Consider the following 16,908-nt stretch of genomic DNA (forward strand, 5'->3'; position numbering starts at 1 on the left):
CATTAATCTGATCCCAAATGTTCTTGAGCGGATATATATTTCGATAGAGTTGACATTGATGAAGTGGAGACGTTGTAATTCCTTACCTTCCTTTTGGTGCCAGCGCACTGCATGCAGGTAGATACCGCAATAATGAAACATGAACTCGTGGTCTGAATGCTTAACCTTCCGCTGGAATAATGGCATCAAGTCATGACCATCAATTATCCTAGAGCAGGGCACAATAACAGTGTGATGAAACACTGTCATTACTTATTCCTGCAGTAACTGAAAACTCGTAAACTGTGGTTAGTTTACAGGAATTTTTACATAATGGAGTGGAGTAGTGGCCTGCTGGTCAGAGCTCCAGAATTAGAAACAGGGTCACCAGTATTCAAATGCTTCTCTTATGGCCCAAGGCAAGTCACTTCACCGCCTGTTTTGGGTATATACTTAAGGACCCGCTTATTAACTACAAGTATGACCCTATGTTATCAGTTTATCTCAAAGTACATTGGCTTCCTGTTCAAGCTCAAATTTTATTTAAATTTTACTATTTATTACATAGGAGGGGCTCAAAGTATCTGAATCAATTGGAGTCTTAGGTCCCTCCCAGTGCATCCCAGGATGCACTGGGAAGGGGAAGGCCCTCCATTTTGAAGAGACGGGCCTGCTGGCAGGAGGGCGTGGACATCTCTCATGCCAGATTTCTACAAGAAGGTATGAGGGGGGTTTGGGGGGTGTGCTTGAGCTAGCTGGTTCTGACCCCCCCCCCCCCAGCCCACCAGGGCCTTCTCTTGGGAACTTTGTGGGGTGGGGTGATGGGTCAGAAGGGGGGCCCCCAGGTTTTGGGCAGCCAGGGGTGTGGGGGTGGCAGGGCAGGAGGGTGTGGGCATCCCTCTAGCTGATGATCTTCACGGGAGGAGGCATTCAGGAGTAGGGAAGGTTCTGGTATTACTACTATTTGGGATTTTGCCAGGTACTAGGGACCTGGATTGGCCACCATGAAGATGGGTTACTGGGCTAGATGGACCACTGGTCTGACCCAGTAAGGCTAGTCTTATGCTCACATGTTATAAAATAGGGCTTAGGGCAGATCTGCCGTAACTCCTAATTCCTGCCAATTACGTGCTTGTTGTCTCTAATAATTGATTATTAGCTTCTAATTGGCTAATAGTTCATATGTAGATCTGGGATTGGTGACCAAATTTGGGTGATCTGTACAGAATCTAGGGCAGGGGTGTCAAAGTCCCTCCTCGAGGGTCGTAATCCAGTCGGGTTTTCAGGATTTCCTCAATGGATATGCACTGAAAGCAGTGCATGCACAAAGATCTCATGCATATTCCTTGGGGAAATCCTGAAAACCTGACTGGATTGCGGCCCTCAAGGAGGGACTTTGAGATCCCTGGTTTTGATAGACTGTTGTGGGCTTCGATGGCAGCTCCAATAATTGGAACCTAAGGACAAGGCTAGGTGGACGTCTATGGTCTATATCAAGGGTGGGCAACTCCGGTCCTCGAGTGTCGTAATCCAGTCGGGTTTTCAGGATTTCCCCAATGAATATACATGAGATCTATTTGTATGCACTGCTTTCAATGAATATTCATTGGGGAAATCCTGAAAACCCGACTGGATTCCTATCTACAAGAAATGCCAAAGAAAGACAGATTAATAACTGTTGGTCAGACTGGATGGACCATTCTGGTCTTTATCTGCCATCATTTACTATGTAATTAAAAAACTTTCCAGCTTGTGCATTCTAGATAACACTCGCTAACTGGATAATGCTGAGTTAATGCGTGATCACTTAGCACAGGGGGTGTCAAAGTCCCTCCTCGAGGGCTGCAATCCAGTGGGGTTTTCAGGATTTCCCCAATGAATATGCATGAGATCCATTTGCATGCACTGCTTTCATGGTATGCGAATAGATCTCATGCATATTCATTGGGGAAATCCTGAAAACCCCACTGGATTGCAGCCCTCGAGGAGGGACTTTGATACCCCTGATCTAGGGCCTGTGTGTAGTTTCCAACTTGATACATTTTGTATTTTTAAAACCAAAATGAAGCGTGTTTGCGCTGTTGGTTTAGGAACCAATTGCACTTCTTTCAAACTGAACCCACTTCCTTTAACCCTTTCAGGACCATAAGGATCGTAGGCCAATTTTTGTGGTTTTGACGACATTTTTATGGTAAAAAGGGCTTGCAGATGCCAAAAAATTGATTTTTTTTGTGAAATATCATTATTTTTATTTAAAAGATCACACTTCTGGCTTATGGACAGTGTGGCAAGTGAATCTTCTCGTCAATCTGGCAACGACGCTAATGAATGAATGTCGGAACCAGTTTGTTTACATAAAGGCAGTATCATATGGAATCCGTACATATCAAATTTAGAACTGTAGACTATCCCAATCAAAATTTATAGGATTTTAAAGTTATGGGACAAATATGTCCCTTGGTCCTGAAAGGGTTAACAGTGGACCCTACTGGCCAAACACAGATCTCCTGGCATGGTGCTGCAAAACCTTTGCAAATGTATATATTGTAATTTAGACATGGAATTCATTTAACACAGGCACATTTTGCTTGACGAATAATAAACTTAAAAGACACAAGTTAATCTAAATGAGAATCCTGCAGCACTGGGATAAATGATGAGAAAGTGCAGAAAAGTCTTTGTACCTGTCCTGTGGCACTTTGCCTCCTCCCAGGTGAATCGCTGTAGGATAAATATCCATCAGACTCGTAGGTTCATCAATGACTGTATCAGCAGGTAACACACCCGGCCATCGAAATATTCCTGGGACACGGATCCCACCTTCCCAGCCTCCCATGCCTTTCCCACCTTTATTAAAATAATAATAATAATAATAAATGTTTATGCAATAATAATTTCAACCTCTGAAATTGTGCTTTATAGGTCAAGATTATTACATTCCTCTTGCAAAATCAGAACTTTGGTTTTGGAAGTCAATCTGTTCCTTGTATCGTTACGATGCACCTTTTTTCCCTGCCTGCTAAAATTGGTCCTCACCATACCATTCTATTGACATCAGAAGCTGGTACTTCTGGCGCTTCAATGCGGTGCCATTATCAACACACGCTGGAGTGTGTGGCGCAGTGGTTGGAGCTACCGCCTCAGCACCCTGGGGTTGTGGGTTCAAAACCCCGCACCGCTCCTTGTGACCCTGGGCAAGTCACTCAGTCCTCCATAGCCCCAGGTACGTTAGATAGATTGTGAACCCACCGGGACAGATAGGGAAAAATGCTTGAATACATGATTGTAAAACCGCTTAGATAACCTTGCTAGGCGGTATATAAAAACCTAATAAACTTGAGAAGAATTAGGAGAAGGCCCTGCATCTCACCAGTCAATCTTGCACTTAAGGCAACAGATGCCAGCAATGAGTTCATCCTCAGTACTTTTGGTCAAGGCTGCTCTCACTACATCAGAATCAGGCCTTGATAACCCTTCAAAATAGAATGGGTGAACACTGCGATGTTGGCATGTGCCTTACTAAACAACAGACTGACTCCTGGTTGACCATGCTGGAGGTGATTGCATCCCTCCCTGCATCCAATCTGAGGTCCATCATCCAGCGAGGCTCAGGTAACACAGACCCTCTCACCACAGACGTATCAGTGCTCTGCTCTCCTCACAGTTGCCTCGATCTGGCCTCACGTAGCCTGAAGATTTGCTACAACTATGGCACAGAGGGAAAGTACAACTATGGCATAGAGGGATCCCCAGGCCCCACCGGTGGCGTAGTAAGGGGCGGTGCAGACCGCTCTGGGTGCTGAGGCAGGGGGGGCCCTGGCACCTCTTCGTATCACCCCGCCACACCCCCCCATTCCACGCTCACACCATCCCTTCCCCCCCCCCAACCCGTACCCTTGTATTATCATCACTGGTGATTCATTGACGGTACTGCTTTCTCAGCCGCACGTTCTCCTTGAAATTTTTACTTGATTGCGGCACTATCATCGCATATGAGGCCCCTGAGGAAGGGCTTTCACCCGAAACTGAGCTTGGTAGAGCCTGGAAGCTTGGTCTGCAAGATGTTCAGATGCATTATGAAACAGTGAAATACGGAATACACAGAGGTGCCCAATAATGGAAATTTGTGAACTGAGAATGGGGCAGCACCTGAGATAAGTACTTGATTTTGTGCCATTTTTGAGCGTTTAGTCTTGATAAGTCGGTAACAAAATTTACTTTTCCTGATGTAGATTGCACTTCACTTAATTGATGTGTTTGGCACTGATATAATTTAATCACACATGGGTGTACTCCTATGATGGTGTGAAGCATGGCTTGCAAGAGAGCCTGCGTAATAAAAATAAGCCTAGGAAATTGGGGTTTTTCCAATGTTCTGTTAGCTTTCACAATCATGATCACACTGAGGATACACCAACTATTTATTGACAGATATTATGAAGTAAAGGGTTGTGGTCAATGGTTGCTTCTGACTTATCTTGACTATTCTAACAGGGTTGGTTAGTTTTGAAAGTCTTTAGTAAGTTCCCTGAATTGGGTTTTTGTATGGAGTGATTTTGATGGGGGCAATGGGGAACCTGGCACACCCACTCTTACCACCAAGGAATGAAGGAGAAGCTGGGCCTAGCAGCGTATTTCCAGCAGGGCGACCATGATCACCGCATATCACCATAGATGTCAGCTCTGTGGGCGCACCCCCAGTAACATAGAAACATACATAGAAACATAGAAGATGACGGCAGAAAAGGGCTACAGCCCATCAAGTCTGCCCACTCTGCTTACCCACCCCTTGTCTATGCCCTAATGACCCAATTTCCTTATCTTGACCCTCGTAGGGATCCCACATGGGTATCCCATTTATTCTTAAAGTCTGGCACGCTGTCTGCCCCAATCACCTGCACTGGAAGCTTGTTCCAATGATCAACCACTCTCTGTGAAGAAATACTTTCTGGTGTCGCCATGAAATTTTCTGCCCCTGAGTTTGAGCGGGTGCCCTCTTGTGGCCGAGGGTCCCTTGAGAAAGAAAATATCATCTTCCAATAATGATCAGCTGCCTTCACTTTGTCAGAGGAGACTGTAGGCAATAATCTTCTGTGAAACATATTTGTACACATAACGACAACGAAGGGGTCAATCCTTTTTATTTTAGACTGGACACGATCGTGTTTCGACCCTGAAAGGCCTGCCTCAGGAGCCTTGCTGTTAAATCATGATAGATAAGGTATACTGATCCACATGTTTAATTACTTCAATGAATTATCTTGAAAAACACCAAGCCTGAGGCAGGCCTCTCAGGGCCGAAACACGATCGTGTCGCGTCTGTTACTTAATAAAAAGGATTGAGCACCAACTGGTCCCCTTCGTTGTCATTTTATGCTTCTCACTATCGTGAAGGCAGTTTCTCCTGTTTGTTTTCTAAACATATTTATACTATATGCTGCGCTATTATAAAGGAGAGTTAAAGATGATATTCACATATTCTCACAAGGAAGATGAAAGGACTTGTTGCAGGTTTCCGGGTCTCGCTGCATCTCAGCGAGACCCGGATACCTGCAACAAGCACAATGCCAGCTGCGGAAACCCTGAGAGAACATAATAAAAGGACTTTGTAAATAATGTTGGATTGTTACCTCTGCCAAACTGGTTTTCTTTTTGTCCTTGTTATTTACCACAAAGACATTAAGGCCCTAATTCTGTATAGGACGCCCGGGAGAGGTTCGGCACCCTCCTGCTGGTGATCGGACAGGCGGCCGCGGCTGCTATACTTATTGCGGCAGGGAGATCCCTTGCCGCGATAAGTATAGCGGCCGCGTCTCTTCCTCTACTAGGGAGACGCACAATATAGGCGGCCTGCCTGGGGAGCATTTTTTTAAAAAACGTGCATCCCGATTGGTTGATTAGACAGCTGTAGGACGCCTACAGCTGCCTAAAATTGGGACGGCACTTTTCAGAATCAGGGCCTAAGAGTGGAGCAGCCTGTGAAAAACGCAGTGTGTGTGACGTAAGGCCCGGATTCTCTATAGGACACCGATACTGGCGGCCACCTAAAAAAATGGCTGTTGATCGTGTGTCAGTCACGTTACGGCACCTTATAAAGAATCACGCCTTGGTGAAAGATAGGTGCCAGAAATGTAGGCCATGGTTTTCGAGGCCTACATTTCTAGCACCTATCTACGCTGTGAATTGTGCTTACGTAGGCATTGTAAGGTGTCTAATGCCATTTCTGGCACTAGCCATGCTCATAGTGGCATTATGTGCCATAAAATGCATACGTAGGCACGATTCCGGTGCTCGTAGGTGCTTTAATTTAACCGTTTTTTGCCATCTTAAACAGTGTTTCTCAATTAACTTAGGCACTGGCAAGTCGCTTACTGGCATCTAAGGTTCAGTGCCAATTATAGAATATCACCCTAACTGCCCCAACCCTGGTCCCAAACCCAAAAAATTTTTTGTGAAAGGTCCCCCCTTATAGTCTCCAAATATACACCTGGATCCCCTTTTTACACGTATAAAAATCTGAACTTAAAACATGATGTATGTACAATAGACAGAAAAACACTTTCTAAATTCTACCATTCATAATTCATCCAGTGCTCCATTTTGAAACTGAATTAATTGCAGTTAATCCACTAGTTTAAGGGGAGCATAGAGCTTACACCACTTTATCTTACCTTTGTAAATCCCATTCCAGCCACCCAACTGAGCGTCTCCTTCCCGAGCCTCCAAAAATCCCCCATGATCCGAGGCAAAATAGGTTAGTGTGTTGTTTTGCAAACCTTCCTTGTCAACAGCGTCCAAAATCTGGCCTGAAAGTAATATCATATGGTAGATACATTAGACTGCCTAAATTGAAGAATATGTTTAGAGTGATATGTTTACATTGGACTACATCATCGAAACATTCAAGGTACTGAAGTGAATAGACTTAGTAGATAAGGACAGGTTATTCACTCTCTCCAAGGTAAGGAGAACGAAAAGGCACTCTCTAAAATTGAAAAGGGATAGATTCCGTACGAACTTAAGGAAGTTCTTCTTCACCCAGAGAGTGGTAGAAAACTGGAAAGCTCTTCTGGAGCCTGTCATAGGGGAAAACACCCTCTAGGGATTCAAGACAAAGTTAGACAAGTTCCTGCTGAACCGGAATGTACGCAGGTAGGGCTAGTCTCAGTTAGGGCGCTGGCCTTTGACCAGAGGGCCGCCGCGTGAGCGGACTGCTGGGCACGATGGACCACTGGTCTGATCCAGCAGCGGCAATTCTTATGTGCTAATGTACTAACTTAGGGCTCCTTTTACTAAGCAGCATGAGAGCATTTTACCGTGGACCAGTGAGGTAAATGCTCCGACGTTCATTGAATTCCTATTCGAAATGACCTATAGTGAAATCCCAGGAGCCTACCCCCTGCTCTTTCCTCATGTCCAGTCCCTAAATCTTGTTGTAACCCTTTGATTCCCCCCCATTCTACACCGAATGTACATGTCCTGATCTTAAATCTGTATAGGGACACTGGATCATCTGATTTTCTATTGTCCTTTAATATTTAATTTTTGGAAATCCATATGGGTCAAATAAATACAATTTTGGAAATTCCATTATCATTAGCATATGATATAGTAATGTTTGGAACGCTAATAATGCCTAAAAGTCCAATAAATGTAAACAAAAATAAATTGCTTTACATAATGGCAGGAGTTGCCATACAATTAATTACAAAAAAAACTGGAAAAATTGGGAAAGATTAAATTATGGTTTTTGGTGGGCATCTTTATGTCAAACATATAAATTGGAACAAATACGGGCAATAAAATCAGGGCAATATAAGGAATTTAGGGAAGTTTGGGACCCGCTGGCAAAATTTTGTAATGAATGAATAAACACTTTTGAATATTTACACCTTATCCTGTTAGCTATAACTGCACATCCAAGGAAGGGGGGTAGAGGAGGGTGATTATGATATGATTTGGGGATTGCGATGTGGGCATATGCAAGTAATATTATTTGGTTTTCATGAGTGTGTTGTAATAGGGGAGGCTGCTTCTATTATGATATATTGCATCTCGATAGCTAACAGAAATATTCAATTTTACATTGTCTTTCACTCTTAAGGATCTTTGTTTTGACTGACAAAATTTTATTATTTTTTTTATTGGGAATCACTCATGGAGCTACAGAGTAGGTATAGTTTAACACAAAACTTGCAATTTTGTTAACGGCATAACAGTGGTAGAATGACCAAACGAATATAGATACAATGAATGAGGTAACCTTGAAATCAGCAAGTTGAAATCTAATAGGACTACCATGAAACAGTATCAAAATATACATATTTAACAGCACTAAAATTCAAATAACAGAGATATAATATGATGTCAGCAAAATACTTATGAAATACCTAATATGCACAGATTAGAACATTCAAATAACATAGATATGATGGTAATATAGTAGATGACAGCAGATAAAGACCCGAATGGTCCATCCAGTCTGATCCAGTAATGCTTTTCTACAATACAGCTTATCTTATAGCCAAGCGGCCAAGTGCAGATATATAGATAGGGACAAGATGATTGTTACTGTTTTCTGGGTCTCGCCGCATCTGGGTAGGTAGAACTGACATTTCAGCCATCATGCCATGGTTTCCCTCAGGGTGTGCTGTGAGGCCTGCAGTTTGTCTTTATATATATATTTGGTCCGCTGACCTGACTGAGAACAGGGAGGACCATTGGTCATGATTGTGAATTTTGGCGGGAAAGTTCGTTGGTCACAAAATTTTAAATGTGGCGGGAAAAATCTGTTGGTCTCAGATTTGAATTTGGCGGGAAAGTTAGTTGGTAACACAAATTTGAATTTTGGTGGATATGTCTATTGGACACAATTTTAAATTCTGGTGGGGAATTCTGTGGTCACATTTATTTTTAAATTCTGTCAGAAAAAAGGGAGTGGAACATGTAACTTAACACCTATTCCAATTAGTAAATCAACGAATCAGTCTTTATGGATAAACTCCAAGATTCAAATTGGCGGATCTAAAATTTTATGGAAGAACTGGATTATTGCAGGTATTCAAACTCTGAATGATGTTATTTCAGATGGTAAACTGCTTGAATTTTCACAGCTGCAGCATAGATTTGGTCTTAATAAATCACAAAGTTTTAAATGGTTGCAGCTGAAGCAGGCTATTCAAGTGGGGTTCCCTGAATGGAAAACATTGAATAATCATTATAGTCTAGAGTTCCTATGCTTTCAAGCGGACTTCCTGGGACATCAAGCCGCATTGTGGTATAAATTAATATCTGGATATATGAATAAAAGACCAAAAAACGGTCTTAGAGACATTTGGAGCATTGAGATTAAGCAGCAAATTTCTGCATCTCAATGGCCACGAATTTGGTCTTGGAGAATGAGATGTACAGTATCAGCATCTATGAGGCAAACTTGGTTCTTTTTGTTGCCTAAAGCGTTTTGGACCCCTGTTCGTTTACAAAAGTTGGTATTGTAATCTGGAAATGGGGACACTTGATCATTTAATTTACCATTGTCCCTGTATAAGATTATTTTGGAATTCAATTTGGACTCAAATAAATTGTCTATTAGAAAAACCATGTTGCATTATCCTATGATACTATTCTGTTTGGCATGTCTATGAGGAAAAAAAGTCAAATATCAGCACATAATAACAAACTATTATTAATCTTGATTGGGGTTGCTATTCAGCATATCACTAATAACTGGAAAAATTATACTAATCTTAATTATACATTTTGGTGGAATTCGGTATGCCATATTTTTAAGATGGAAAGAGTAATTGCAATACAGAAAGGGAACTATAATAATTTTATAAAGATCTGGGGGGCCATTGGAACAATATTGTAATGAGTATACATCATTTTCCTTGGATGAATATATGTACACACAGGGGGGGGTGGGGGGAGTTTTTCTGGAAATTTCACTAAATTATATGTTTATATTATATTTATGATATAATTGATTATAATATTTGAAAGAAGGTGGGTGGGATGGGATATAATTTTTATGTTTTTAGAATTATATGAGAATTCCAAGTGTTATTGTTGTTACTAATGATATATTCCTGTACGCTTGCTGTAAGTTTTCAAAATGAATAAAGAATTTTTAAAAAAAAGAAAAAAGGGAGTGGAAACTTTTAGCTGGAGAGAGAAAATTCAAATTATGACCAATGGTCCTCCCTGTTCTCAATCAGGTCAGTAGACCCACTAAATATATATATATAGACAAACTGCAGGCCTCGCAACATACCCTGAAGAAAACCACAGCATGATGGCTGAAACATTGGCTCTAACTAGGGTTACCGGTCGTCTGGATTTCCCCAGACATGTCCTCCTTTTGAGGACATGTACGGGGTCCGGATGGCTTTTCAAAACCTGGCACTTTATTCAGATTTTGAAAAGAAATTGCATCAGGAGGGGGCATCCGCGAATGCACAGATGCCTTCCTGCCTGACGAACAGGCAGTTGGGGTGTGGGGGGGGGGGCTGAGGGCGGAGCTGGGGCATAACAGAGTGGGGATGGGTGGAACCGGACGGGCCTGAGAGAGGGTCTAGGGGGGTCTGGATTTTACTAACGTAAAATCTGGTACCCCTAGTTCTACCTACCCAGAAAACAGCAACATTCATGACTCCAGCCACAGAAGCCTAAGAGAACAGGGGCAAGATGGTTGGTACAGAGTCAATTGGGATAAATAGATGGGTGGCTAAACTCAAGTCAAATTCTTTCTACAGTTAACCCTTTCAGGACCATAAGGATCGTAGGCCAATTTTTGTGGTTTTGACGACATTTTTATGGTAAAAAGGGCTTGCAGATGCCAAAAAATTGATTTTTTTTTGTGAAATATCATTATTTTTTTTTTTTAAAATCACACTTCTGGCTTATGGACAGTGTGGCAAGTGAATCTTCTCGTCAATCTGGCAACGACGCTAATGAATGAATGTCGGAACCAGTTTGTTTACATAAAGGCAGTATCATATGGAATCCGTACATATCAAATTTAGAACTGTAGACTATCCCAATCAAAATTTATAGGATTTTAAAGTTATGGGACAAATATGTCCCTTGGTCCTGAAAGGGTTAAACAAGATATAAGAAACTGATCTAGGTTACAGGTGCAGAACGAGCGTATAGTTAGTCACCCTATGTACTGAAGGATCAGGAGAAGAGCCACCTGCTTCCTGACGTAGAGGTAGTCTCGAGGTCAGACATAAAAGTCACTTACCAATCATCCAGTCCATCTCCTCCACATTATCTCCATATAATCCATGCTGACTGCGGCCAACGAACCTCTCGCTGGTGACGAGCGGTGTGTGCACGTGTAAGAAGGAAACGAACAGAAGGAAAGGCCCTCTCCTGCTCCTAGAAGCAGAGATATCAGCCTGTTACTCCTTGGGAAAAGTTCAGGCTTTGGACAAACACCAAGAGGAAGAGCTTCTTTAGGAGAGTCAAAAGCAAGTGCCACTCAGTTTTTAGTGAGCACTGAGAAGGTCTCTCTAATGTACAGCTAGAACATGAAGTATGCGTAGTGTTACCAGACGTCCTCTTTTTAAAGGACTGTGCAGCTCGAAGTACATCTGGAGGCCACATTACCGTAAAGATGTACTTCGAGCTGAGTCAGTCCAGCGAATGGCCACTAGGATGGTCTTCGGGCTCAAGGGTCTCTCATACGAGGAAAGACTGGGCAAGTTGCAGCTCTACTCTCTAGAGGAGCGCAGGGAGAGGGGTGACATGATTGAGACATTTAAGTACGTCACAGGTCGTGTCGAGGTGGAAAACGACATATTCTTTCCTAAGGGACCTTCAGTCACAAGGGGGCACCCGCTCAAACTCGGAGGAGGGAGATTTGGTGGTGACACCAGGAAGTATTTCTTTACAGAAAGGGTGGTGGATCACTGGAACAAACTACCGGTGCAGGTGATCAAGGCCACTAGCGTGCTCGACTTTAAGAATAAATGGGACATCCACGTGGGATCTCTATGTGGGTCGAGCAGCACTCTGACTTAATGGGGTGGGACAGTAGAGTGGGCAGACTTGATGGGCTATAGCCCTTTTCTGCCGTCATCTTTCTATGTTTCTATGTTCTATGGATGGAAAGCCCGGCAGTTTGTCTGAGTTTTGGAAAGCCCCGATGAGGTCTGGCCACAACCGGAGGGCCTCTGAGCATGCGCAGATGATGTCAGACACTTCCGCGCATGCTCCAGGCCCTCCAGACCTGGCCGGAGCTCATCAGGAAGAAGAGAGGAGGTTTTGTGGGGGCGGGGGCTGGGGGACGGAACAGGGCGGGGCTGGATGTGGAACTGGGCGGGACCAGGGCTGGAGGTGGAACTGGGGGCTCCTTTTACAAAGGCGCGTCAGCGGTTTAACAAGCGTAATACCGCGCGCTAAACCGCCGGCCGCGCTTGCCGTTACCGCCTCCTCTTGAGCAGGCTGTAGTTTTTAGGCCAGCCGCGGGGGGGTTAATGCGCGATGAAAAGTCGCATGCGTTAACCCCGCTAGCGCGGCATGATAAAAGGAGCCCTGGGTTGAGCCATGATATAATAAACCTAAGTACAGTGGTATCTTGGTTTACGAGCATAATCCGTTCCAGGATCATGCTCGTAATCCAAAATGCTTGTTTTGCAAAGCAAAGTTCCCCATAGGCTTTAATGCAAACTCAGAAGATTCGTTCCACAACCGAAGTTTGCAATGGTGGCCCAGGGGTGAGTACCTGCCTGTGGGAGCTTCACAGTGATTCGAAAGTGGTGCCTTCCTTGCCTCGGGGTCCCCATGCAGCTGCCCTCCTGCTTCAGCAATGCCTCTGCCGTCCGTCAGCGCTCTCCCGGCTCCCATCTAAACCGGCCGCCATCCTGAATGAGCATGCACGCGACTTCTCTCTCTTCTCCTAAGTCAGTCCTGCGTGCTTGTACGTGGTGAGCGTGTTGTCGGGGCAGCGGCTGACTTAGGAGAAGTCGTGCATGCTCATTCAGGATGGCGGCTAGTTTAGATGGGAGCCGGGAGAGCGCTGACGGACGGCAGAGGCATCGCCGAAGCAGGAGGGCAGCCGCATGGGGCCCCCTGAGGCAAGGAAGGCACCTCTTTCGAATCGCTGTGCAGCACCCGCAGGCAGGTACTCACCCCTGGGCCACCATTGCTGAGTGCTCGTTTATCGGGGCAGTGCTCGGTTTACGAGACAAAAGTTTGCTGAGTGTTTTGCTCGTCTTGCAAAACACTCGCAAACCGGTGCACTCGTAAACCGAGGTACCACTGTATATTGTTTGTTGACTTCCTTCATTCTGCTACAACACTGAGCTATCAAACACAAGAGTGGAGTTACAAAAAGAAGGCAATTCTATAATGGTGCCCCTAGAGAACGCCAACTAGGAGACTATTCTATAAAGGAAAGTAGCTGCTAAAATATGGTAAACCTAAGTAAAAAGGCCTCTAAGTTTTGAGGTGAAAATTCATCTAAATTTAGTAGCTTAAAAGTTATTGAATTGAGACCAGGATTTTGGCCCCTAATTTAGATGCTGAAAATCAGTGCTAAGCTCTTGCCCTATATTTGCTCCTGTTGCCACCCACTCTTGCTCCTAAATTTAATGGTCTATTGAAACTAGGAGCATAAATTTAGACAATCTGCTCTATTCAAAGAGGCCAATTTAGAAGTCCAAATCTCAAAATTAGTAGTCTAGACCCTTTAAATATGAGCTTCAAAAGAAATACTTTCCAATCTGATGCTCTCCACTGAACAATTTCTCCAAAGGTTTACCTCTTAACTCAAAACTGAAACGACTGCACCAAGCTACAGTAGATCCAAATTAGAGAATGACACAGGGACAATTTTTCCCTGTCCACGCGGGAACTCATTTTCCCGTCCCCATCCCCACAAGTTCTTTTCCTGTCCCTGCCCCATTCCTGTAAGCTCCGTTCTCATCTGCACAAGCCTCAAACATTTTAAAATCATAAGTGGCAACATTCTAGAGCTCAGATTGTGATGTCATAATGCCTCATTCCACCAATGCCTAAGCTCCGTTCTCATCTGCACAAGCCTCAAACACTAAAATCATAAGTGGCAACATTCTAGAGCTCAGATTGTGATGTCATAATGCCTCATTCCACCAATGCCTAAGCTCCGTTCTCATCTGCACAAGCCTCAAACACTAAAATCATAAGTGGCAACATTCTAGAGCTCAGATTGTGATGTCATAATGCCTCATTCCACCAATGCCTAAGCTCCGTTCTCATCTGCACAAGCCTCAAACACTAAAATCATAAGTGGCAACATTCTAGAGCTCAGATTGTGATGTCATAATGCCTCATTCCTAAGTTCCGTCCTCATCTGCACAAGCCTTGAACACTTTAAAATCATAAGTGTTCGAGGCTTGTGCAGTTAAGGCAGAGCTTAAAGGAATGGGGCAGGGAAAGTGACAAAACTTGCGGGGACAGGACAGGGAGATTGAGTCCCTGCGGGGATGGGGGGAAAAATTGTCCCCGTGTCATTCTCTAATCCAAATCTAATCAAAAACATGTTACCTTTCAATGAATGAAACTGCTTCCTTCAACACGAGAGAGTATGCTCTTTCCACTTTCATTGGTTGTTCAGTAACTTCGTAGTTTCTCATCATTAAACAGTCCCAGTACCGGATGAATCCATAGCTGGAGTACCAAGATATGAAAAACAAAATTCCAAATAGCGCCAAGGAGGTGATCATTTTCCAAGAGAATGGACAGAAACCAGTGAGTTTTACGAGGACTGCTGTAAGCACAGCGAGGGCAATCATTTGTGTACAAAACCACAGTCGGTATCTGAGAACTAGGCCTAGTTCAGAAGGCTTTCCTGGCTGACAGTCATTGAGAAGAGTGTGAGGCATGCCATAAAAGTAATCAAAGCCGTGGTTTAAGGGATGGTGGCAGTGGTCAGTGTGGGATTCGCAGTTCACTCCCAGATGCCATTTTCCTGTGAAACACAAAAGGTTAACAATTATACCCCAGTGGCTTTAGTTGATCAGTTTAAGTGTTTAACTGGGGGATGCACTAAAGTCAGCGATCGTCACTAGACCTGTTCGCACAGCTTTAGCGACGATCGCTGTTGCCGACCCGATGCACAAAACGGCCCACCGCGTGTTTTTCCTCCTCAATTGCCCATTTTCCGATTCGGCCATGCAAATTAGCTAAAACTCCATGCAAAATAGCCAAGCAATTGATGCACTAACATTGCTTGGCTATTTTGCATGGGGTTTTAGCGATTGTAAAAAAACAATTGTGTTACCGATAGGTCTGCCTGGGGTTTTTTTCAATGGTACAAACATTTTGTATATATTACATGCAAATTAGCTGTCTCAAAAAAAAAAGAAAAAAGTTCCCCCCTGCCGCCGCAGGCCCTCCCCAATAATTATGCTCCCCCCCCGAACCCCTGAGGTATGCCCACTCCTTTCTGCCACCGGAGGTCTCCCGCCGTCCCCTACCACCCAAAAAAATGGCAGGGGGGCTGCCCTGATTAGTCAAGCCAATAAGGGCCTTAGCATCTTCCCTCAGTATCCTAGATACAGAGGGAGGTGCCTAGGCCAATGTTAGGCCTAGGGCCCGGGGGTAAATAAACTTAGCATACATGTCTCCTCAAGTCTGTTTTCCTAACCTCCTTAACCTTAGTATTACCTTGACAACATCAAATGCTTTACTAAGAACCCAACAGCTTTTCCCTGACTTCAGTTGCAATGCGTACTGCTCAAATAACATCAGTAAGGACAGACCTGAGTGTCACCAAAACAGAGAACAAAAGAGCAAGACCAACCGTTTACTAGTCCCTGCAACACCTCATTAATAACCTCAAAAGGACAGTAACGCCAGATGGGACCTGAATGTTATCCAAACAAAGAAACTGGCCAGAGGGGTAACTGAAAGTCAGCATGCTACCGACATGAATCCACAAGTCTGTTTATCTGACAATCTGACATTTTGACCTGAATGTTGCCTACATCACATCAAAGAAAGAGTGAAACCAGATGAGAAGCCAGTTTACTGTAAGACCTCCTTATGACATTCTGATCTATGTGTTGTCAAAACAAATAACAAAGGACCAGTACCAACTGTCTTACTAAGAGGACAGCAGTTTTTCTCTATAAAAGAGAAAAACTCAGCCCATAGAATTTGAATCCAATTTCGTTGCAACAAGGGACAGCCCGTTCGATTCTCCTTTCCTATCAATCGCTTTGGGTTCCAGATTGTGAGGGATAGTGATGTCCGGAAATACGGTGATGTTAATCTATTTTAATATTTATCTATGCATGTAATAAAGTGTTATTGTTTAAGCTTTATATTGTCTGGGTGCCTTTCTGAGGGTTACTGATCATCCCATTGGGCAGAAATAAGTGGCAGAACAGCCTGATTGACTCAGACACCTAAGGCCCCACCCCTTGATGCACCTTCCTAAGGTGCCTAGGCCTGATTGACTCAGACACCTAAGGCCCCACCCCTTGATGCATCTTCCCCTTCCTAGTGCATCATGTCTTTGGCCCCTCCCCGTGCATCACACGATGCACCAGGAAGGGGAAGATGCATCATTTGGGACCAGCAGCCAAAGCAGGAGCCTCTCTGCAGGCTTTCTGCTTCCAACGTTTTAAAGAGGTATGTCGGAGGTTTGGGGGGAGGTTCAGGGTGGGGTGGGGGGCATCTGGTGGCAGGAGAGAATGGGCATCTGTCCTACCATTTTGGGGGGTTTGGAGGGTGGCGGAGACAGCGGAGGACCTCTGGTTGCAGGAGGGAGTTGGCATCTGTCCTACCATTTTGGGGGGTTTGGAGGGTGGCGGGGACAGCGGGGGACCTCTGGTGGCAGGAGGGAGTTGGCATCCCTCCTGCCGCATTGCTGCCATGGAGGGGAGGGGGCAGTCACATGGGCAGGAGAGAGTAGGCATCCCTCCTGCCATTTTCACT

The 16,908-nt window shown here is 44.2% G+C and overlaps 1 protein-coding gene across 1 annotated transcript in view; it reads right to left on the minus strand.

Annotated features, from left to right (window-relative positions):
• Positions 1–16,908, minus strand: part of LOC117362561 (arylsulfatase D-like) — a 42,389-nt gene that overhangs the window by 1,449 nt on the left and 24,032 nt on the right. The window contains exons 6-10 of the mRNA XM_033949116.1: positions 14,512–14,935; positions 11,225–11,361; positions 6,651–6,785; positions 2,664–2,826; positions 87–208 (exon numbers count right to left, since the gene is read on the minus strand). Coding sequence (XP_033805007.1) covers positions 87–208; positions 2,664–2,826; positions 6,651–6,785; positions 11,225–11,361; positions 14,512–14,935 — 981 coding nt within the window. The remainder of the gene's footprint in view (positions 1–86; positions 209–2,663; positions 2,827–6,650; positions 6,786–11,224; positions 11,362–14,511; positions 14,936–16,908) is intronic.

Source organism: Geotrypetes seraphini, chromosome 6 (assembly GCF_902459505.1).
Source record: "Geotrypetes seraphini chromosome 6, aGeoSer1.1, whole genome shotgun sequence".
NCBI classification, from domain to species: Eukaryota; Metazoa; Chordata; class Amphibia; order Gymnophiona; family Dermophiidae; genus Geotrypetes; species Geotrypetes seraphini.